This window comes from Sorex fumeus, unplaced genomic scaffold (genome assembly GCF_029834395.1).
Source record: "Sorex fumeus unplaced genomic scaffold, SorFum_2.1 ptg000093l, whole genome shotgun sequence".
NCBI classification, from domain to species: domain Eukaryota; kingdom Metazoa; phylum Chordata; class Mammalia; order Eulipotyphla; family Soricidae; genus Sorex; species Sorex fumeus.
The window spans coordinates 2,569,745-2,591,531 of record NW_026606150.1 but is presented as its reverse complement, the minus strand read 5'-3'; the positions used below and the strand labels follow the sequence as shown (position 1 = coordinate 2,591,531).

The window sequence follows — 21,787 nt, the reverse complement described above, 5'->3', positions numbered from 1 at the left end:
TTCTCCGATCCCCTGCATCCTTGCTTACGATGCGGGACTGAATACTGGGGTGTAGGAAAACTCAGGCGGACCCCACTTGGCGGCCCCAAATGGGGGCTTCTGATAGGGGCTGGGAGATGGTGGTGGCAGCTATGCGGTCACCTCTCCAGGGAGAGGGGATTTTGAGGGAACCCCAACAGAGCCCAGAGGAACGACCGGACTCCGGAGCCAGTGCTCAGGAGGCCAGTATTGGGCCAGGCCTGGACCCGGGGGCCGTGCCACCCTCTCTTGGCCCCAGTTGCAAGAAAGTGACAGCTAAGTATAGGATATACTTTAGCTAAAGGGAGGGAAGGGGGGATTCTCAGAGACTCAGGCTGGGGTACCGTTGGCACAGGGGGTATTTTCAGGGGGGACGTTTGCTACCCAGATGTCTTCTACCACTTGCAAGAAGCAAGTCCCAGGATGTCTAGTGGGGTGGGGGTGAGCCGAGGCCGTAGAATGTGGGCGGCTTTTCTCTCCCTGGCCCTGCTCAGCCCTGAGTCCTCAGGATGTCTCAGGCCTCAGGCCAGACCCCCTCCTGGGCTGCTGCAGAGGGGAGCCTCCTGGACACTCCCCTAAGTGGCCACAGCCGTGCCGCCCTGCCCTGAGAGGCTGGGCCTGGTGGGCCCTCCCTGCCGCTGCATTAATCCTCCCAGAAAGTCAGACATTAACCCGGGAACAGCTTATGCCTTATATAAGCCCCCCTGGGGGAGGCACAAACAGGCCTGTGGAGCTCCGCGAGCCGGCCACAGCGCCACTGCCCCGAGACCGAGCACCGGCTCCCAGCACAGTGCCCGCCGGGCCAGCACCAGGTAGGAGAGGACGGCTCTGGGCCCGACCCACAGGGACCCCCGGGAAGCCCCCTTCCTCTCAGCAACCGCCCTCATCCCTCAAGACCTCTGAGAGCCCCCGGATGGCAGGTCCAGCCTTGGGGGGACCAAAACCAGGGTCTTGTGCTTAAGGGGGACCTTCCCCTTGGACATCCTCAGCTCTGCCCACCCTCGGTCTGCTGGGGGGACCTTCCCCCAGGGACACCCTCAGCTCTGCCCACCCTCTGCCTGCTGGGAATGACCAGAGACACCCCCACCACCCCCATCCTGTGTGACCGACTCTAAGACAGGGCCCTTCAATCTCTGCTGGGAACCCCTGATCCAGCATGACTGTGTGTGACCTGCACAGCTGAGCGACATGCTTAGACCCTTGAGACAACACACACATATGTGCACACACACGGGCTCATGCCTGCACACGCCCACACACATGTCTGTACAAGCCCGCATACATGACTTCACATGCCCATATACATGCCTTCACATGTCCACACACATGCCTGCACATGCCCACACACAAGCTGTACACACACACCCACATACATGCTTCATGCACACCCCCACATAAGTGAGCACACACATAGAGGCTCACGCATGCATGTCGGTACACACATACATGCCTGCACACACCCCACACTCACGGGCACAGCCACATATGTCCTTGCACACCTCCGCATACACTTGTGTGCACAACATCCCTGCGCGCACACACACACACACACACACACACACACACACACACACACACATACAATGTGCACATACCCCCCGTGCACACACACGCACGGTCACACACCCGAGCTCTCCTACCTGTCCTCCTGGAAGTATAGACACATCCCTGTTGGCACCCCGAGGTGGAGGTGAAGCTACACGCAGCTCCCCCGGGACCCCCCCACCGCCGGGTGCAGCCCTGCGTCTGTCTATGGGTCCCCACCCCTTGCTCCATCAGGCGATCTCCCCGTGGCCGGGCACCTCGGCCGCCGCTCTGGCGCCACCCGCCCGGCGCCATGACCTTCTCGGAGCTCGTGGACCGCGTGGGCAGCATGGGCCCCTTCCAGCTGCTCAACATGGTGCTGCTGGGATTCCCCATCCTGGGCATGGCCAACCACAACCTGCTGCAGATCTTCACGGCCATCACCCCTGCCCACCACTGCCGCCCGCCCCCCAACGCCTCCTCGGGGCCCTGGGTGCTGCCCACGGACCCCAATGGGAAGCCTGAGCCGTGCCTCCGCTTCCTCTACCCGCCCAACGCCAGCCTGCCCAACGACACGCAGGCAGCCACCGAGCCATGCCTGGACGGCTGGGTGTACGACATCAGCACCACGGACTCCATTGTGACCGAGGTAGGCCCAGAGGTAGACCCTGGACATCTCCTGTCCCCCTACCCACCCACCCCCGGCAGGGCCAGCAAAAGGCCAGAGCGCCACAGGCACCGCCTGCCACCAGGGAAGGATAGGGGCAGCATCTTTCAAGTCGGCAGCACCCAGAAATGCAGAGTTCCGGCTCCCCAGGACTCCGGGCAGTGGCCTGAGAGGGGTCTGGGGTCCTTCCTTCAAGGGGCCTGGAGCTGGGATAAGAACGTTCCCAAGGGGCTGGAGCAATAGCACAGCGCGTAGGGTGCTTGCCTTGCATGGGGCCGACCTGGGTTCAACCCCGGCATCCCATATGGTCCCCCCGAGCATCGCCAGGAGTAATTCCTGAGTGCAGAGCCAGGAATTACTGGCACTGTCAAGTGTTACCCAAAATAATAATAATAATGATAATTAATAATAATAAATTACGTCCCCAAATACAATTGCCAGGGAGCAGGGAAGGAGGGGAAGCCCCGCTGTGTAAAGGGCCCCCAAAAGGCTGGAGGGGAACCAGGTGAGAGAATGAATAGCAGAAGAAGGTGGGAATCTGCCTACAAGGTCCTCCCCCCGCCACATCCCCTGTTTCCCAGACCCGGCCCCATCACTCAAGGACCCACCTCTCATTCACTGGGTCCTAATTATTCACAGAGGCTTTTGCCGGCTGTCTCTGGGTATCACCGCCTTTGGTCAGAGTCAGGGGCCAACAGACAGGGGACCCTAGAGATCATACAGCGAGTAGGACACTTGCTTTGCAGGTGGCTGTCCCGGGTTCGATTCCCCGGCATCCCATCGGGAGTGATTCCTGAGTGTAGAGCCAGGAGTCAGCCCTGAGCACCTCTGGGTGTGGCGTAACCACCTTAAACCTCCCTGGCAGTGCGACTAAGTGTCTTTAGCATCGTCAAGCTGTTTGTGTCAGATAGGGAGACTGAGGCTCGGGGAGGTGAAAGAGATCAGTTAAGGTCCCCGGGCCTACAGTAAGGGGCACAGAGCTGGCCTCAGAGCTGCGTCCCAAATTTTCATGGGACTATCTAGCCCCCGTCCTGTTGCCTTTCTGCCTTGCTTGCTTCTGCTCCCTGACTCGCCCCCCTCCACGGGAGAACCCCTCTCATGCGGGGACAGCGCCCCCCCCCCTTGCAGGTGGTGTGGATGGGGGCAGGGAGGGCTTTGACTATCTCACTGGATCCCTAAGCAGCTGCATCGGTGCCCCACGCAAGCAGGCCCTGGCAGGGTCATGTGCTCAGAACGGCAACGCTCAGGGAGCCCAGATCGGGGTAGGGGGTGGCCTGCCAAGCTGGGGGAGCATCTGGACAGCGTAGCTGGAGTCAGCAGGATCTTCCCAAAGAGGCGAGTTAGCAGTGCTCCCCTGCCCCCGTCCCCCAGAGAGGGAGCAGAGGATATGAAGTCAAGTGCAAAGTCCCGGAGCCATTAGGGAGGAAAAACGAGGAGCCCCACCAGGCCAACGTCAGAGGAAAGGCAGAGGGTTGAGCTGCGGGGCACGGAGCCATGGGAAGTGGAGCTGGAATGGGGCCCAGAGGGCCAGGCTGTTATACCAAGGGGAAGGGGTGCCCCCATCCTCACCCCTGTGCCCGCCCCTAAAGGCATCTGATCACCACCTAAGGGTGGGGGCCCCAAACGCGAGGTGGAGGGCGGCTGGCAGAGAGTCTTGGTCCAGCTGCAGGTGCATGAAACAGATGTGCCCCCAGGAGACGGGCACAGCCGCCCGCGCAGGACGGGTCAGCAGGGGCAGGGAGAGAGGGACCGAGTCTGGCTCTGGAGCCCTGGGCGGCTGCATGGACGTCTCCGATACCTCCATTGCAGTTCACAGGTTTCCGAGTAGGGGGTGACTCCCAGCACATCTGGGCCCTGGGGAGGCAGAGGGGAAACCCTGTATTCTATCTCATCATCATCATCATCGTAGCCAATTTTTAAGTAATATCTGTGCCTTGGTTATCTTCTGTAAGTTGTTGTTTTTTTTTTTTTTTAAGTTTCTCATCATGGTTCCATCCCACTCTTTTGGTTAAAAAAAAAAAAAGGCAAAAATCAAGGGGCTGGAGAGGTAGGAGAGAAGGGAGGGGCGCTTGCCTTGCACGGGACTGACCCAGGTTCAAACCCCAGCACTGCATACGGTCCACTGAGCACCACCAGGACTAATCCCTGAGCACAGGACCACCCTGAGCACTGCTGGGTGTGCCTACAAAACTCAACCAACCAGGACCTAACCTAAGCTCCCCCTGGCCCCTCCCCCAGCCCCTGGTTTGAGCCACGCCTCAGTCATGGAGCAGAGATGTACAGGAGATACAGGAGATGCCACCATCTGGTATTTTGTCGCTGTGTTGGTGTGGGGTCACACCCAGCAGTGCTCAGGACTTACCCCTGGCTTTGCAATCAGGAATTACTCCTGGCGGTGCTCAGGATTCCGGGGTTGGAACCCCGTTGGCCTCCTGCCAGTGCCCTTCCTGCTGTACTATCATCCCCGCAGGCCCTTCCATCCGGGTCTGTGAGACCTGCCCACTCCATGCCACTAGCCCCATCAGGACCGCTACTCACTCTCTTACTCCTCACAACAAGCCATGTGAGGAGATGAGAAGATGTGATCTTTTTTTTTGGCAGGGGGCGGGTGGGGGGGAGAATGGTGAGGGTTTGGAAAGGGGGTTGGCTGGTGCTCAGCCCTCCTGACTCTGCACTCAGGGATCACTCCCTGGCAGGGCTTAGGGGACCAGATGGGATGCTGGGGATCAAACCCAGACCTGCCGTGTGCAAGGCAAACTCCGCACCTACTGTACTATCTCACTGGCACCCCAGAAAAGTGTTTCTTAAAGGGTAGAGTTGGGAATGAAACCCAGACATCTGGCTCCAGATCTCTCTCTCTCTCTCTCTCTCTCTCTCTCTCTCTCTCTGTCTCTTTCTCTTTCTCTCTGTCTCTCTATCTCTCTGTTTCTCTCTGTCTCTGTCTCTCTCTCTCATACACACACACCCCCAAGCTCCAGCCATCTTTCATAAGAACCCCCCACCAGCACCCCCAGACCCGGCTTCTGTGAACCCCCTCCTCCTCCTCCTCAACTCCCTGTCCATGGCATCTCCCACGGGGTCCAGGGCTCAGGTAGCAGGACAGCAGGTAGGTGGATCTGGACTGCCGGTCACCCCTCCCTGGCACCACCTAGCTCAGCACTGAGGCTCAGGCCCTGGGTTCAGTCAAGCGGAGCTTCACAGATCATGTTCCTGTTCCCGGTCCAGCAGTTAGGACAGGAAACCCCACATCCAGCCAAGCTAGGGGCCTGGGGTCCAAAGGCAGTTCAAAGGACTCAGGCACAATCCGAACAGGCAAGTTTAATTGCCCAAGTTTAATTCCCAGCATCCCCGGCCTCTCCGCAGCATCCTAGGGTCAACCCCCAGTTTTGTTGGGTTCAAATATCCCATAGTTCCAGGTCCTGAGCATTCAGTTCTGGTCCAGTTGATCAAATACCACAAGCATTGCTCCCCCTGCATACACACACACACACACACACACACACACACACACACACACGGGGTTTTACCAAGCCTCGGGGTTCTGCATCCTTCTCCAACAGAAGAGGGGGCCTGCCCCTCCGGACCTCGGCTTGCCAGGGGCTTCTTTTCCTTAGCTGCCTTCAACCCCAAGTCAGAAACCCGCTAGGGCTACGTCCAGCCTCCACTGGAGTCTCCAGCTGCCGAAAGGCTGCAAACCTCCAGCCCCAGAGGCCGGCCTGAACCTACCACCTTGCAGCCCTTTCTTGCTATTAAAAGAGGCCTGAGGAATAGGAGCCGTCCCGGAGGACAGCAGAAAAACAAGGGCAGCAGGCAAAGGGTCCTAACCCAGCTCGCCCCCAGCTCAGCCGGCCCGGTGCCCCCTTGCATCCTCAGAGAGGGTGACCTGGGGTGGGGGGTTCCCACACACACACACTCAGTCCCGTCACATTAGAAGGGGAAAAGAAAGAGCTTCTCTCCTGCAGGGGGGAGGCTGGAATGTGGGTGAGTCAGGGAGGGCGCCTCACCCCCTCTTCCTGATCCCCTAATCTCCCTCCTGGGCCGGGAGAGGCATGAATTCCTTCCTCTGGCCTCAGCCCGCTGGAATTTTTCACAAGGAGCTTTCCTGCGCCAGTAAGAGGAAAGAAAGGCCTTTCTTTGAAGTCTAGGAAGTAGGGTGGGGGCATTCCCTAGCGGCCCCCTCCCAAGCCACTGACCCCCCCCCATGTAGCCCCCATGGGCCTAGCTCAGCAAACACCTGCCCTTCCTCTCCCCTCAGTTCCCGAATGGGGCCCACAGGGACCTCCCCCTATCCAGGACCCCCTCCCTCCAGATGGGTCTCTGAAGTCTGCCCAGAGACCCCCCAGGAAGCTGCCATCTGCCCCCACAACCTCCCCTGCCTCAGATCCCCCCACTTCCCAACCACCTGCCCACCACTGGCACCCAGACCCCCCAGCTCACCGCCCCGACCCTGGAGACCTCTCCTGCCACCTCCCTTCCTCTCTTCCTGGCCACAGAGCAGAGCGACCCCCACCCCCAGGGACAACCCCTCACCTAGAGGGTCCTGATCACATACCCAGAGGGGGCCTTGGGGGTCACCCACGGGGTGCAGGACTCGGGGCCACTTCTCTGTCCCATCTGTCAGGACCCACAGCTGAACTCTGCCCACAGCTCAGAGAACCACGCGGGGCTGGGGTCCGGGAGGTGCCTTCCTGGAAGTGGGGACAGGGAGTCCCACTTCAGACTCCAACACCCTTCCCCCCCGCACCCCTGCCCTGGGGGGTGGGGGCGCCTTCTCAGTGGGCAGCACGGGGAAGTCGCTAGAAAGAGTTGGTGGTGCGCCGAGAGCTCTGGGCTGTTTCTTCGTGCTGTTGGCAGTCCAGGAAGTGGGAACGTGTGCTGTGCCTGTCCGCAGCCCACAAGGCAGACAGTGGTGGGGGCTGGGTAAATCCCTGCAGAGTCAGGGTACGTGCCTTGCATGTGGCCAACCCTCGTTCAATCCCCGGCACCACACAACTCTCCTGGCATTAGCAGGGCTAATTAGCCTGCCGGTCACCACCAGACATAGCTCCGGATGGTCTGACCACCCTCAGGTGGCCCCCAGCTCCGCAGGACCCAGCAGCCTCCAGGCCTTAGCACTGAACCACCCACCCAGTTACGAGGATCACTGGGAGTCGCTCAGGAGCCAAATGGGAGGCACCCCAAAAATTGAATCACAGAGAAGTTAAGTAAGCGGCCCAGGAACACACAGCAGCTATGTGACAGCGCTGGAGTTGCACGTGCTTTCGCCTCTCCCCAGGAACCTGAACCCACGCCGCTCCTCTCTGGCCCTTGTACCCCCCTCACAAGGCTGGGTCAAAGGTCTGGAGTCCCCAGGAGCCAGGCATCTCCCGAATCTGATGGTTCTAAAGGTCCCCAGGTTCCAGAAGGCTGTTCCCCTTGTCCTTTGCACAGGGTGTTCGGACCTCCGTGGGGGAGCCCCCGGGTCAGCCCACACCTTCACACGGCAGTCCCCTCCCGCGAGCCGTGGCCGACTTTTCGGTGGCAGCCAAGCGCCTGCTGCTCAAGGTCCTCAGCCAGCACCTCTGCCCTTCGGACCAGATCTCAAACCCGCGCTCCTCCCCGCCTCCCTCCAGCCCTTCCCGGGTGATGTCTCGCTGACGGCTCCCGCGCATGCGCGAGTCTCTACCTTGGGGTGAAGCGAGATAAGAGCAGGAAAAGGTCTTCCCCCTGCCCATCAGGGTCTGGGTCCAAAGGAGATGCACAGCGACGACGGTGCCTCCTCCTAAGGGACTCAGGTGGGAAGCCACGTGGCCACCAGGTCCTGTCTCTCCCCTGCCCACCCCCTGGGCATCAACTCGGCCTGCTAGACAGGGTCGCAGTGAGGTTCCTGGACTTCCCTGCCAGCTTGCAGCTCCCGGGATATCCATGCACACCAAGGAAGGAAGAAGTTCAAGCACACTGGACGGGGATTTGAGGCGCGGGGAATGCTGTGTGGCGGCAGCTGGGTTGACTCAATGTAGCCCCGTTAGTCCCAGCTGTAAGATGTGCAGCTCAGAGCCACCTGAAGGACAGATGCGCCCACCCTTTCTTTGGTCAGAACCTCTCAGGAACTGCATCCACCATGAATGAAGCCCCGGGAAGCCACAGAGAATGCATGGGCCTTGGAACCATGCTTGGAATGCTCGGCGGAGCCCTTAGATTCCAGCATTGCCCAGGCGCCAGTGGATGGATGGTGTACCAGAGCTGTTCCCAGTGTGACTGTGAGGCCAGTCCAGGCCTCCTTGGGAGCACGTGCTTCTGTGTCTGGTATATTGAGCCTGTCCGCCCGAGTACTCTCTGTCTAAGAGAGTAACACCCCCCTCCCCAGGATGGCTCACTGAGACATCAGCAGATTCCCTAACCTCTCAGACTCTCTGCTCTTTCTGTGGAATATTAACATGATCGAGTCTGAGCAGGAATTAGGGGTTGCCCAGGACTGGACACTGACCTCAATCTTTCTTTGGAAGTGCTGTCATGACTTACTTTCATCAAGATAACATGTCGGGGCCAAAGGTCTAGTACAGCTGGGCAGGGCACTTGCCTTGTATGCAGCCAACCTGGGTGCAATCCCCGGCACCCCATAAGGTCCCCCAAGCCCTGCCAAGAATGATCCCTAAGTACAGGAGTAAGCCCTGAGTGCCGCTGGGTCTAGTCCCCCAAAATGAAATTCTTGGGACATACACACACACACACACACACACACACACACAGTGGTGTGTCTGCTGGTGTAGGACCTGGAGAGGAAATGCAGTCAGATGTAGAGATGAAGACTATGGGGTGGGGTGCCAATTTAAATAGGGTGATCAAGGGAGCAATCATGGAGCATGAAAAAGATGAAAAAAAAAAAAAAAGGTGAATGGCACCACCAAGAGGGCAGGCAGAAGGAGAACATTCTAGGCAGGGCGAATGGTACTCAGCAAGATGCTGAGGTGTCTGCCCTGCTTAAGGAAAGATGGTACCCCAGTGTACCCCAGGGTGAAGGCCTCGTGCCTTGAACACAAATAAATAATTATCCTGGGCACTGGCAGGTGTGACCCCCCCACCCAACCCAGAAGGACCCATGTCTAAAGGGGTTAACTAATATGCCGGATGGGGAGAAAGTCAAATTTCCTTCGGCAGCATCACACACTTTACTGGAGGCAGAGGGGGTGGGGGGTGGGAGTGAGCTCCCAGGAGGGACACAAGGGCACGAGGTGGCACTCTAGACCCGGGAGCTATTTCTCTTCCCCCGCCCCCCCCCCACACTTTTCTATTCCCATTTTATTGCAAGTTCATAATCCCACTCAACTTCAGGGTCACCTGAGAAATGTGTCCTTTCCAAGGAAGAGGGAAGGGGGTGGGAGAATAGAATTCAGGAGGCTGAAATCTACTGTAGATTTTTCCAAAGGAGCTTCCCACCAAGTGCCTGAAGGTTCCAGGAGTCTCTCTAGACACCCCCTTAACAGCTCCCTCCCCTCTCCTTACCTCTCTCTCTCTCTCTCTCTCTCTCTCTCTCTCTCTCTCTCTCTTGCACAATCTTGGCAGCCAGGAATGTCTGCTTGGTTCTCCAGCCATGGCTGAACCCCTCTGAGCGAGAACCTGAAGTTTCGCTGCACCCCATTCCCCTCATACACAGCAGAGATTGAGTATGTGTGGCTCTCCACCGCCCACACCACACACACACACACACACACACACACACACACACACGCACGCACGCACACGCGCGCACACACACACACACACTTAGAAACACATTGCTTGATTTCCAAAGCATTCTTGTCACAGCATTCCTGGGGAGCAAAATTCTCTCATTACACAAGTAAGTCAGAGCCCAGGACAAAGGGTATGTGTTGGGGATTAGCAGGAGATTAGGCCTGACAGGTAGGCAGAGGCCAGAGAAAGGGCTTCCTAAATCTCTGTTCACAGGCTTCCATTTTTGCCCAAAGAGTACCTAGGCCAAACAGGATGTGAGCTGTGGTTTGAGAAAGTCTTCCCAGTTACCAGAGAAAGGATGGGCAGCGGACATGAAGGCAGAGTCATCCTTGGGGTCTCAGTTCCTCTATTTGCAAAGGGGGGGGGGATGATGGGAGCACAGCCACCCCCATCCCATCGCCAGGAGCTTGTGAGGACTGAAGAGTGAAGGCATGGCCATGCCCCTCAGAACAGCGCCCCCAGAGGCACTTACTGTTATTGCCTACCAAGTGTACCTCAGGAGGCCGCTGCCCAGAAGGAAGTAGCAGAAACAGAAGAATAGAGACTTGAGGGATATTCCCCACCCCGGAAACGGCACTGAGGCCTGGAGCGTGTGCTCTGCACGCTCCTGGTTTTTTTTCAATACCCTGGGTTTTTTTTCAATACCACTTGGTCTCCAGCAGTGTGGGGGGCAGCTCTGGTGGCCCCCAGCATCCCTGCAGTCAAGCAGCATTGGGTCATGGCCAAGGGCAGAAATCATCCAACAGCACAACTGAATATTGACAAAAGGGGCTCTCAGGCCCCTGTACTCTACTTGGGAGGCTCATGTCCCACCAAAATAAAACACAGCAACTGTGGGAGTCCCAAAGGGGATTGCCTTAGGACTGGAGCAATAGTACAGCAGGAAGGACACTTGCCTTGCATCCGGCGGACCTGGTTCGATTCTCAGCATCCCATATGGTCCCCCGAGCACCGCCAGGATTAATTCCTGAGTGCAGAGCCAAGGAATTAATTAACCCCTGAGCATCACCAGGTGTGACCCAAAAAGCCAAAAAAAGGGGGGGGGGCGGAGTGAGGGGATTCCTGTCACATAGACTGAGCCTTCCAGAGAGCAGGTTGACAAATCTGGGCAGTTGGGTGGGGCATTAGCAGCCTGCATGGGGCAGGCTGGGGAGGGCTGCGGTGGGCATGGAGCACCTGGGGTCTTCTGGGCACCAGGGAGGCCAGAGGCGCTTCCTCTTCTGAAGGAAGGCCCCAGAAAGACCACAGGGAACTTCCAGGCCTAGAGAGAAGATTCCATAGAGCAGGAGGAGGACATCCCATTTGAGGAAGAGTGGGAAGTCCAGGGCCTCTAAAACCAAGGCGGGTCCGATATAGAAGGTCCTACTGGGTTTAATGATGAATGGGGAGGGGCAAGATGGAGAAATAACAGGAGCTGAGGCCGAGGCGGGGGTGATGCCAATCCCACAAGAGAATCTCCTGTAGGGTCGGGAAGAGCCCCACGGGCTGGAGTCCAGGCTCTGCATGTCAGAGGCCCCTGACCCCCTAGCACCCTGGGAGTGACCCCAAACCCCAGGCCACAAGTTGTCCCCTGACACTGTCAGGTGCAGCCCCATTCTTTTTTTTTTTTTAATTTGAGAAAGAGGAGAGAGGGAGTTGACTTTTTTTAGTCATTTGACTCTTTTATTAAAATACTTTTGTTGCATCTAGGGAAAAACCATATAATCATGCGTGTTGTAAGTTACATGAAATAACAGTGAATATAGTCTCTTGGGGATGCATTAAAATATATCTTCGAAGAAACTTTTATGAGGACACTTTTTTTTTCTTCTTTTGGGGTCATACCTGGCGATGCTCAGGGGTTACTCCTGGCTCTGCACTCAGGAATTACCCCTGGCAGTGTTCGGGGGAACCATATGGGATGCCAGGGACCAAACCTGGGTTGGCTACGTGCAAGGCAAACACTCTCCCCATTGAGGACATTTTAAATAGCTGGCTTATTTACCTCCGTTTTCAAAAATAACTCAAGCTTCTTTGCTTCATCCGAAGGCTCCCCAGACTTCAGATACAGTCGGGCACACCTGGCAGGGGTGGCGTGAGGGGTCTTGGGATAACAGTGTCTGAGCATGTGCAGAAGCTGATGGACAAGAAGCAGGGAGTGACAAGGATGACGAATGTCCCCATGGAGGTCCCAGAGGCAGAGACGGGACGTGGGGACTCCGGGGTGCAGCGAGTCTGGAGGAGGTTGAGGGCTGGCCGGGAGGGGGCCACTGGGTGGATTTGGAAGCCCGGGAGCAGGTGACACAGCTTGAGGGATGTTGCCATCCCCTGGTGCCACGTGAAATCAGTGACTGGCAGACCAAGGCGCCCGGGGCCCAGCTGAGAGGGGAAATGGTGTTTGGAGGCCGGGGGCGGCTCCAGAATTAGGGGGTGGTTCTCCGGTGGGCATGGCTGAGTCCCCAACACGACTTTTGTCTCCCGCAGTGGGATCTGGTGTGCCACTCGAACAAACTGAAGGAGATGGCCCAGTCTATCTTCATGGCGGGCATCCTGGTCGGCGGGCTGGTTCTGGGAGACCTGTCCGACAGGTGAGACCTGGGGGCCTCCCCCCTAGAGGGGCACAGGCCAGAGGGACACCTGTCCCCTCCCTCTCCTGCCTGTGTATCCTCCAGAGAGCCGGTCCTCGGGGGAGGAAGGATGGATGGTCTCTGCGGAGTGGCCTTGAACAAGGCCTAATCCTTTTCTGCCCTTGTTGCTCCTGGTCAGGGTTGTCGGGAATCAAAGCCAGGATGGGACCCTGGGAGTCACCTTTGTGGATCACAGACTAGCCTCTGTCTCAAAGTCCTGGGAACTTGCAACATCCAGACGCCACCCGGGGGGGGGGGGGGGGGGGGGGACGAGAGAGTACCGCAGCGGGGAGGGGCCTTGTCAAAGGCTCCTTTGGGCTGGCAGTGGGGCTGTCTCAAGGACCTCAGACATGGAGTATTGGCCCCGTTGCAGGGGGGGGGGGGGGAAATGTTTGACCCCTGTTCAGTGGGCTAAGCGGGGGGGTGGAGAAGATCACTCATTAACCCAAACCTCTAACTGCAAACTTGTCGGGCAAAACAATCACCAGTCAGGCTCTGTTTGAGGAGGGAGTTACATGCCCCATCTGGCCCTCGGGCTGGTGGGGGTCCGGCCCTTTGCCCGGCAGCCTGCAGAGTCACTGGCCTTGGCAGTTTCCCCGCGGCTGACCCGCCTGCCCTTCTCTCCCTTGAGCCCAGGTTTGGCCGCAAACCCATCCTGACCGGTAGTTACCTGCTGCTGGCCGCTGGGGGCTCTGGCGCCGCCTTCAGCCCCACCCTCCCCTTCTACATGGTCTTCCGCTTCCTGTGTGGCTGTGGCATCTCGGGGATTACCCTCAGCACCGTGATCCTGAGTGAGCCCCGGGGGCCATGGGGTGGGCGCGAGGAGTGTGGGAGCTTCAACCACAGGGTTCCCTGTTCCCTTGACCAAAACGGCCACCTAAGGCCTCCTGCAAAAGGGACATGACATTGGGGCTGGAGCCATAGCACGGTGGGTAGGGCATTTGCCGTGCATGCGGCTGACCCGGGTTTGATTCCCAGCATCCCATAGGGTCCCCCAGGCACCGCCAGGAGTAATTCCTGAGTGCATGAGCCAGGAGGAATCCCTGTGCATCGCCGGGTGTGACCAAAAAAAAAAAAGGGGACAAAGGGACAAAGGGACATGACACTGAGAACCAGATGGCTGAGGACATGCATCCCCTGGTCATGAGCCCTCTGCCTGCACACATCGTGGGTGACCAGACACGTGGTCTGGAGACTCAGTCCTTCCTGAGGTCTCCCTTCTGGGGTCCTCATTTGAAGCACCTGCAAAATGGGACAAGGACCACACACACACACACCACACCACACACACACCACACACACACACACAACCACACCACACACACACACACACACACACACACACACACCGAGGGCTGGAGCTGGTGTCCCATCACCGGGACGTGCCCAGGGCCCAGCAGGACCAACTCTAATCCTCAGATTCCTTCTGTAGATGTCGAGTGGGTGTCCACCCGGATGCGGGCCATCATGTCCACGGCGATTGGTTATTTCTACACCATCGGCCAGTTCATTCTGCCCGGCCTGGCCTATGCCATCCCCCAGTGGCGCTGGCTCCAGCTCACGGTGTCCATCCCCTACTTCATCTGCTTCCTGCTGTCCTGGTACGTGGTCCTCGCCGGGCCCCCTGCCCCTCCCACTGACCAACCCTGGCTGTCCCCGGCTGCTGCAGCTCTGGTTCCAGGGAGGAGGAGTTCCACCCTGCTGGAGGGACAGGTCTGAGCGCCGGCAGGGGACAGAAGACGGAAGAGAAGGGCTCAGGTGGAGAGCACAGGAAGCCAGAACTCAGTTACTCATTTTCATGGGGGGGGGGGTACGGGGGTGTCTAGGAAGCGACCTTGACGCTGTTGGGGTGCCGGGAGGCCTGATGAGGCTCACACACACACACACACAGAGTGAGAAGAGTGAGAAGCATAGAGATCAAGTGGGTGAGCCCAGGAGCCAGGGCCAGCAGTTGTAGGCAGGCGTCACCCTAGCAGTCTTCGAGGCGTTTTGAAAGAAAAGCTCCAGGTGTGGGGACTTGGGGTGTGAGGTGCGGGAAAGGGGAGGCTGAACGTGCCCTCACCGCGGGATGGGTCAGAGCCCACCAGAGGGGGCTGAGAGCTCGCCATGGCACATGGAAGACCAGCGACGAATCTTCAGACGGTCTTTGCAGCCCAAGGCCAGGAAATACTGAGGCCAAGGGCTCAGTTGCTCGCTCCGTGGTCACTCCCCACAAGGCCTGGTCCCGTCTCTGATCTACCAGGCGTCTCCTGTGTGAAGCAGGAATAACGTTCCCATTTCCCAGACCAGACCATGGAGGCTCCATCCCCCAAGATCACCCCAAATGAGTCAGACCTTTGGGAGGCGGATCCTTCATGCAGAAATGAGAACAGAAGATCCTTGAGGCAGTTGTGGGGGGGGGGGGGAGGGACAGGAAAGGGGTCAGAGGCGCATGCTTGGTGTACTCAGGATCCTGGCTCCGTGCCCAGCACTGTGTGGTCTCCCTGGAGACCTCCAAGCCCTCCCAGGATGGCCCTGGTGACCCCCAGATCTTGAACTGTGTCACATCCTCAGGACCCTGCACTGACCTGTCCAGCCTGGAGAGCTGAGTGTCACTAAGAGTGGCCCCCTGCGCACTGCTGGGCGGGACCCTCTAAAGAGAAGTACTGAGAGGAGACGAGCATTCTTGGGGTGATTGAAGCCACCCGAGGGGCCCTCTGGAGGTCAGAGGGCAGAGCAGGAAGACAGACAGCCGAGGCAAGGGGTCGGCTGGGGAAGGCAGGGCCCGGACCCTTCACTGTGATGTGGAGGAGGCTCCCCAGATTTTCTAGGAAAACGGGTGTGGGGATGCCGTTGTCTGGTGCGTCTGCTCCCCTGGAGTCCCTGACAGTCTGGGTGAGGACAGGCTGAGAAGGCTGTCGGGGCAGAAACAAGAGTGACAGGCCAAGACAGTGGGCCCAGGGCCCAGCAATGGCCTGAGACCAGGTGACCAACATCCAAGCCCCCCCCCCCACCCAACCAGGGCCTTACTGGACCCAGCTCCCAGGTCCTGGCGGCCACAGCCAGCGCTGACCTCATCTTGGGCTAAACTCTTCCTGGGAACACTCCTTCATCTGCTCTCTCCTCTGCATCTTCTGCATCCGGTCCTCCATCCGGCACTGCTCACACTCAACTAATCCCCTCCAGCACAGGGGTGAGGGAAACCCGGGCCATGCGGAGCTGGTCCTTCGCGGGGAGAATCAAAACATCCTCCCAGCCACCCCGAGGCCTGGACGCCGACCTCAGCTGCCTTCCCCAGCCGCCTGGGGGATGCAGCCCGGCCCCATCCTCCCCCGGCACCTGGATGCAGCCCAAGGAAGAGGGGAGGGGAGGGCGACATGCAGGACCCTCCAGCTGTCCAGCCTCGAATAAACATGCTGTCCCTGCCTCGGGCCCCACCTGCCTTGGCTGAGGCCCAAGGCTCCCAGCGAGGAAGGACACCCCAGGATAACAATCCAACCGGGGAGGGGGGCCAGGAAAGGCTCTTCTGTCCGGGGGAGTTGGGGAGAGACGAGAACGCCCACGTTTGTGCTGACTCTGGGCTGCCCAGGTGCAAAGCCGGGCCGCGTCTGAATTCCATGAGCACTGCAGTAGGGCAGCTGGGGTTTTCCGGCCCCACAATCCTGACTGATGAAGACCCCCTGCCTCTTCAAAGGGGTCTTCTGGGAGGCGGGAGAGCCACTGTGACTCATTTCTGGCCCCCCCACACTCCCGCCCAGGTGGGTCCCAGAGTCCGTTCGCTGGTTGGTCCTGTCTGGAAAGTCCATGAAGGCCTTGAAGACGTTGCGGTGGGTGGCGGCCTTCAACGGCAAGAAGGAGGAGGGGGAGAAACTCAGCCTTGAGGTAGGCGCCCTGCGCAGTGTCTGGGGCAGGATGCCTGGGGTCGCTCCGTCTCCCTCCTGCCTCCGCTCCCCCCCACCACCACCCCTACCCGCTCACAAGCCAGCCGCACTCTGCCACCGCAAGTGGAAGCCTCCGGGGCCTCCCACGGGTCGCTGACGGCCGCCCTCCCCTCCCTCTGCCCCAAGGAAATCAAACTCAACCTGCAGAAGGAGATTTCTCTGGCCAAGGCCAAGTACAGCGTCGCCCACCTGATCCGGACGCCCATCCTGCGCCGCGTGACCTTCTGTCTTTCCCTGGCCTGGTAACCCCCTGCTCCTGCCCACACCCCCACCTCCGCCAGGGCTGGGGAGAGGGACCCGCTTCCTGCCAGCACACCTGCACGCAAAGCCAAGGCACCTGCAGGAGGTTCAAGAGCGTCCCTCACCGGCCCAGCCCGCACCATCCTAGAATTTTGCAACGTCTCTGCTCCGTCCACAGGCTACTCTCGGGATCACCCAGGCCCCCCTTCACCTATTCCTGTCCCTACCCTCAGTGGACCCCCTCTTCCCCCGCCCCTAGCTTCCAGAAACAGGCTGGTCCTTGGGGTTCCAGAACCAAAGCCAGATTTCTCCTGAGTCCCCTCTGCCGGCTGGCGTTCCTCGGCTCCTTCAGAGCGACCTGGTTTGGAAAACCTCCTCCAGGCTGGCCACCGCCCTTCCTCAAATCAGGCCCTCAAATCTAGGCTCCCATAATCCTAAGGGAGGAGGAACAGGGCCCTCTGATGCCTGTACGTTGCTCAGCTTCCGCCCCCCCCCCCCCCACATCCCCATCCCATTCTGGTTTGGTTTTGGTTTTTGCTTTTTGGGTCACACCTGGCGATGCTCAGGGGTTACTCCTGGCTCTGCACTCAGGAGTTACTTCTGGCGGTGCTCAAGGTTCCAACGTTTGGTTGTGCAAGGCAAACACCCTTCCCGCTATACTACTGCTCTGCCCCCACTCCACCCCCATCCCATTCTAGATGTTAAACTATTGCCCAGCAGGGAGAATCCATTCACAGCCACCACCACCACCCCGGTCTCTGCCTGTCCCCATGATGTTCTTCAGAATCAGTCCCACTCTGCCACCTTCTCTGCCACCCCAGACATAACCAATCAATCCCACCACCTCTTCCCTGAGCCCAGACACACCTCAGTGTCCTCCGAGCAGTATTCAAGCACACCCTCTCCCATCCATCACTGTCGGACCAGCAAAGAAAGCTCTTCATCAGCCTAGTGACCCAAGCAAGATTTCTTGCTTGGACAGGAAGGAGCCCCCGCTGGCCACAGGTGCCAATCCATCTCCTCACTGCCTTTCAGGTTTGCCACTGGTTTCGCCTACTACAGCTTGGCTATGAGCGTGCAAGAATTCGGAGTCAACCTCTACCTGCTCCAGTTCATCTTCGGAGGGGTCGACATCCCTTCCAAGTTCATCACCATCCTCACCATGAGCTATCTGGGCCGCCACATCACCCAGGCCTTTGCCCTCCTACTGGCAGGAGCCTCCATCCTGGCGCTCACGTTTGTGCCCTCCGGTGAGGGGCTGGGGTAGCTGAGGCAGGACAGCCAAAGCGTCTTTGGGCATCTCTCGGAGGTGGACAACTGGAATGGGGGAGGTGGGGAATGCTCCAGGGAAACCTCACAAGCTTCCCCATCATGCCCCAGGAAAAGTCCCTTTCATAGAGATGTTTTTGTGCTGATACACCTACATCCTTCCAAAGGAAATTGGGGATATTTTCGTACATGAGCTAGCTAGGAATGGGAGTAAGCCATCGGTCCAGGAAGAATATAAATGCCAACAGGATCTCCGCCTGCAAAAAAAAATAGGAAGGGGGGTTCCTGGGCTTAATGATCGGAGCTGAGCTTCCCGGTGGCCCAAGCAAAACAGGAGAAAAAGTCGGCTGAGGAGTGTCCATACCCAGACAGCCCCAGGCCCCAGGGACTACCCCAGTGTCTTCCCTCTGCAGACATACAGATCCTGAGGACTGTCCTGGCTGTGTTTGGGAAAGGATGCTTGTCTAGCTCCTTCAGCTGCCTCTTTCTCTATACCAGTGAGCTATACCCCACGGTCATCCGGTAAGCCCTGGGCCTGAAGCTGGTGCAGCCAGAGGATCCCGGGTAGGGAAGTGGGGAAGGGGGAGGGGTGGGGGAGGGGAAGAACCTGTGGTGTCTTCCTGCCCCCTGCCCAAGCCCCCCCAGAATCAGCCTTCGGGAAGGCCACCCACAGGCTGCCCATCTCTGCTCTGGCAGGCAAACGGGCATGGGCATCAGCAACCTGTGGGCACGCATCGGGAGCATGTTGGCGCCCCTGGTGAAGATCACAGGGGAGCTACAGCCCTTCATCCCCAACATCATTTTCGGGACGGTGGCCCTCGTGGGAGGCAGTGCTGCCATCTTCCTGCCGGAGACCCTCAACCGGCCCTTGCCAGAGACCATCGAAGACGTGGAAAATTGGTCAGTGTCCTGCCTCGGGCCCCGTCTGCACTCAGAGGCCAGAAGCAACCCTAGCCTGAACTTCCTGTCCCCAGGTCCCTTCGGGCCAAGGAGCCGATGCGGGAGTCTGAGAATGACAAAGCTGTCCAGAGGATCCCGCTCCAGCCCTCTGAGCCAGGCCTGCACTCCAGCTGAAGACCACCCAGCACCCCCTTGTTTTCCTGGCCTCCAGAGACTAATTGAAGCCAGACAGCCCACCCCCTGTGCCCCCAGTCTGCCACTAGCCTGCACAGGTGTCTGGACAGGTCTGCGCTTCCTCAGACAAAGTCTTCTGGGGGCTCTGTGAAGGCAAACCCTCCAGCAGGCCAGCACCAAGCTCACGGCCTGCCCTGGGCAGCTCCATGGTTGGGACATAGGCCACCCCCAACTCTCCACCCTCCCCCTCTTCCTCCCTGCACCCCAGTCCCTGATGTTCTGTCCAGACTCTTCCCACCGGCCACTTCTGTCCCATGGCTCCACCTCCCCCACTCTCCTGAACATTCCCCGGACCACCAGGCTCAATCCTAATGAAGAAAACATCCCCTTCTTGACACCCCACCCACCCACCCACCCACAACGTCTTTCTTCGATGGAAGGTTCCAATAAAAAGCAATAAGAACTCAGCCCTACCGGTGGGGAATGGGGAGACCTAGAAGTAGTCTTCATACCTACCCGCATGTACACATCAGCCCCTGTGAACAGGGCTGATACGAACACGTGTGTGCGTGTGTGGCTGGTAGGGACAGAGTTACGCCAAGCTGACATTAGTAACACCCCAGACCACATCACTTAAACAGCCAACACTTCTTCTCACGGCTCTGGATGCCGGGACACCCCACTGAGGTCTTCTTCCCAGCTTGCAGGAAGCTTTCTTCTCTATACGCTCTTGAGTAGTGGAGAGAGCATGTGCAAGCTTTCCGGGACCCTGTTTGATAAAGACACCAATCTCATCATGAGAACCCCGCCCTTGGGACATCAACTAACCCCGTTTCTCTCCCAAAGTCCCCTTCTCTAAGTACAGTCACCCTGGGCTTCAGGGTTTCGACATATGGGCAGGGACCCAGTGCTGTCCATAGCGAAGTCTGCACTTGGAAAAAGCAGGTGTGTATCTGCAATGATAACTTCCTCCCCTGGCTCCCCTCTGGTCCTGAATCCATGCCCCAGTCTCACATTTACTGGACAGACTTTCCTCCCCTTTCACTGAGGAAGCTGCAGTCATTCTGAGGTCCCCAAGTTCCCTTCAATGACAGAAGGTCCCACCCTCATACCGGGCTTTACACCAGGACACCCTGTGCCAGCCCCTGGCCCCTGGCCTCCTTGGCTCTGCCCGTTTCCTCTCTCCTGGGTCCTTCCCATCACCAGTGAGACAGACCTAGGCTTCAAAGAAAAATCAAACAAGCATATCCTCCTCGGATGTTCTCTTTCTTGGAATCACACTGTCCCTTTCTCCCTCCTGTAGCCAAACTTCATAAAGGAACTGTTTGCTTCCCTGCCTTCACTTTCCAATCTCAGAATCTCAGACTTCCCTGCGACACACACACACACACACACACACACACACACACTGCACACAGAATCCAACCCTCCAACCCCGAGATATTTATCACCCACCCAGGCTAAGTCTGGGGGTTTCTGGTCCTATGGGTTTCCTCCTCCTTCCTTGGATTCTGAGATGCCACGTGGCTGCAGCTCCCACCCATACACTCCGCTCCTCGAGAGCCTCCTTTGGGATTTTCTGCCTATGCTACAATCCTGCTCTGACCCTTTTCTCAAGGGTCTATGATCCCAGAATCTCTGACCACGACCATCTAGTCATGGTTGACTGCACCAGATAGAAATCAGGGGCCCAGGCTCCCAGGTGGAAGTGTCTTTGATCACATATTTCCTCCTGTGCTACCTTTTGAATTACAGAAGGTTCTAGTTCATCTCTTAGTCCTTGTCCTGGGCAGGCAAGTTGCCATGATGCTGGCCTGGACAAGAACAGAGCAGAGAAAGCCTGTTGGAGAGAATAAGCGACCACGTAGATCCTTCCATACAAAGCACCAGCCAGACCTTTGGCGTTGATTCCTTGTGAATCTCAGATGCCAGTTCTTCACCAAACCTGGAGGCCCTCTCTGGATTCCAGTCACCGTCTCCAAATTCACCAATAATTTTTCCCTTTTGTTCATACTAAACTTAACTCGTTTTCGTTCTTTGCAACCAAGCAGTTCCAAACACATCTCTTCTTCTTCTTTGGGCTCTCCAACACCGACATTCCTTAGAACGCCTTTCTGGAAACCGTTCCTCTGATATTCCCATGGAAATAGAATGCAAACCGCATGTGTGGTTTAGCTTCCTAGTAATTATTTTTCTTTTTTTTTTTCTCGAGCGGGCCCAGTAACGTCTCCATTGGAGACTTTGTTGTTACTGTGTCTGGCATATCGAATACTCTCGATAGCTTGTCGGGCTCTCCGAGAGGGGCGGAGGAATCGAACTCGGGTCGGCCATGTTGGCCGCTTGTAAGGCGAACGCCCTACCTGCTGTGCTATCGCTCCAGCCCAAAGGTAAAGGCCCTCCCGTTGATCGTCGATTTGCTTGAGCAGGCCCAGTAACGTCTCCATTGGAGACTTTGTTGTTACTGTGTCTGGCATATCGAATACGTCACGGGGAGCTTGCCAGGCTCTGCCGTGCGGGCGAGATACTCTCGGTAGCTTGCCGGGCTCTCCGAGAGGGGCGGAGGAATCGAACTCGGGTCGACCATGTTGGCCGCTTGTAAGGCGAACGCCCTACCCGCTGTGCTATCGCTCCAGCCTAGTAATTATATTTAAGTTAAATTTCTTTATAATAAAATTAACCAAGTTTATTTCACCCAGCATATCCATGTATTACCATTTCAACATGCAATCAATATAAAAAATTTTTTTTGGTTTGTG

At 57.9% G+C, this 21,787-nt stretch overlaps 1 protein-coding gene across 3 annotated transcripts; it reads left to right on the top strand.

Annotated features, from left to right (window-relative positions):
• Positions 1 to 754: 754 nt before the first annotated feature.
• SLC22A8 (solute carrier family 22 member 8) lies at positions 755 to 19,430 on the top strand. Of its 3 annotated transcripts, none has more exons than XM_056131670.1 (11): positions 755 to 830; positions 1,798 to 2,191; positions 12,386 to 12,489; positions 13,165 to 13,319; positions 13,961 to 14,129; positions 16,266 to 16,389; positions 16,575 to 16,690; positions 17,724 to 17,938; positions 18,371 to 18,479; positions 18,654 to 18,857; positions 18,932 to 19,430. In XM_056131670.1, exons 2-11 carry the CDS (start codon positions 1,856 to 1,858, stop codon positions 19,029 to 19,031), a joined length of 1,632 nt encoding a protein of 543 aa, XP_055987645.1. In that variant the 5' UTR covers positions 755 to 830; positions 1,798 to 1,855; the 3' UTR covers positions 19,032 to 19,430. The 3 variants fall into 3 exon arrangements, with proteins under 3 accessions (XP_055987645.1, XP_055987646.1, XP_055987647.1); XM_056131672.1 differs by having other exon boundaries at positions 758 to 830; positions 2,104 to 2,191; positions 18,932 to 19,429; XM_056131671.1 differs by lacking the exon at positions 1,798 to 2,191 and having other exon boundaries at positions 18,932 to 19,429.
• The last annotated feature ends 2,357 nt before the right edge of the window (positions 19,431 to 21,787 follow it).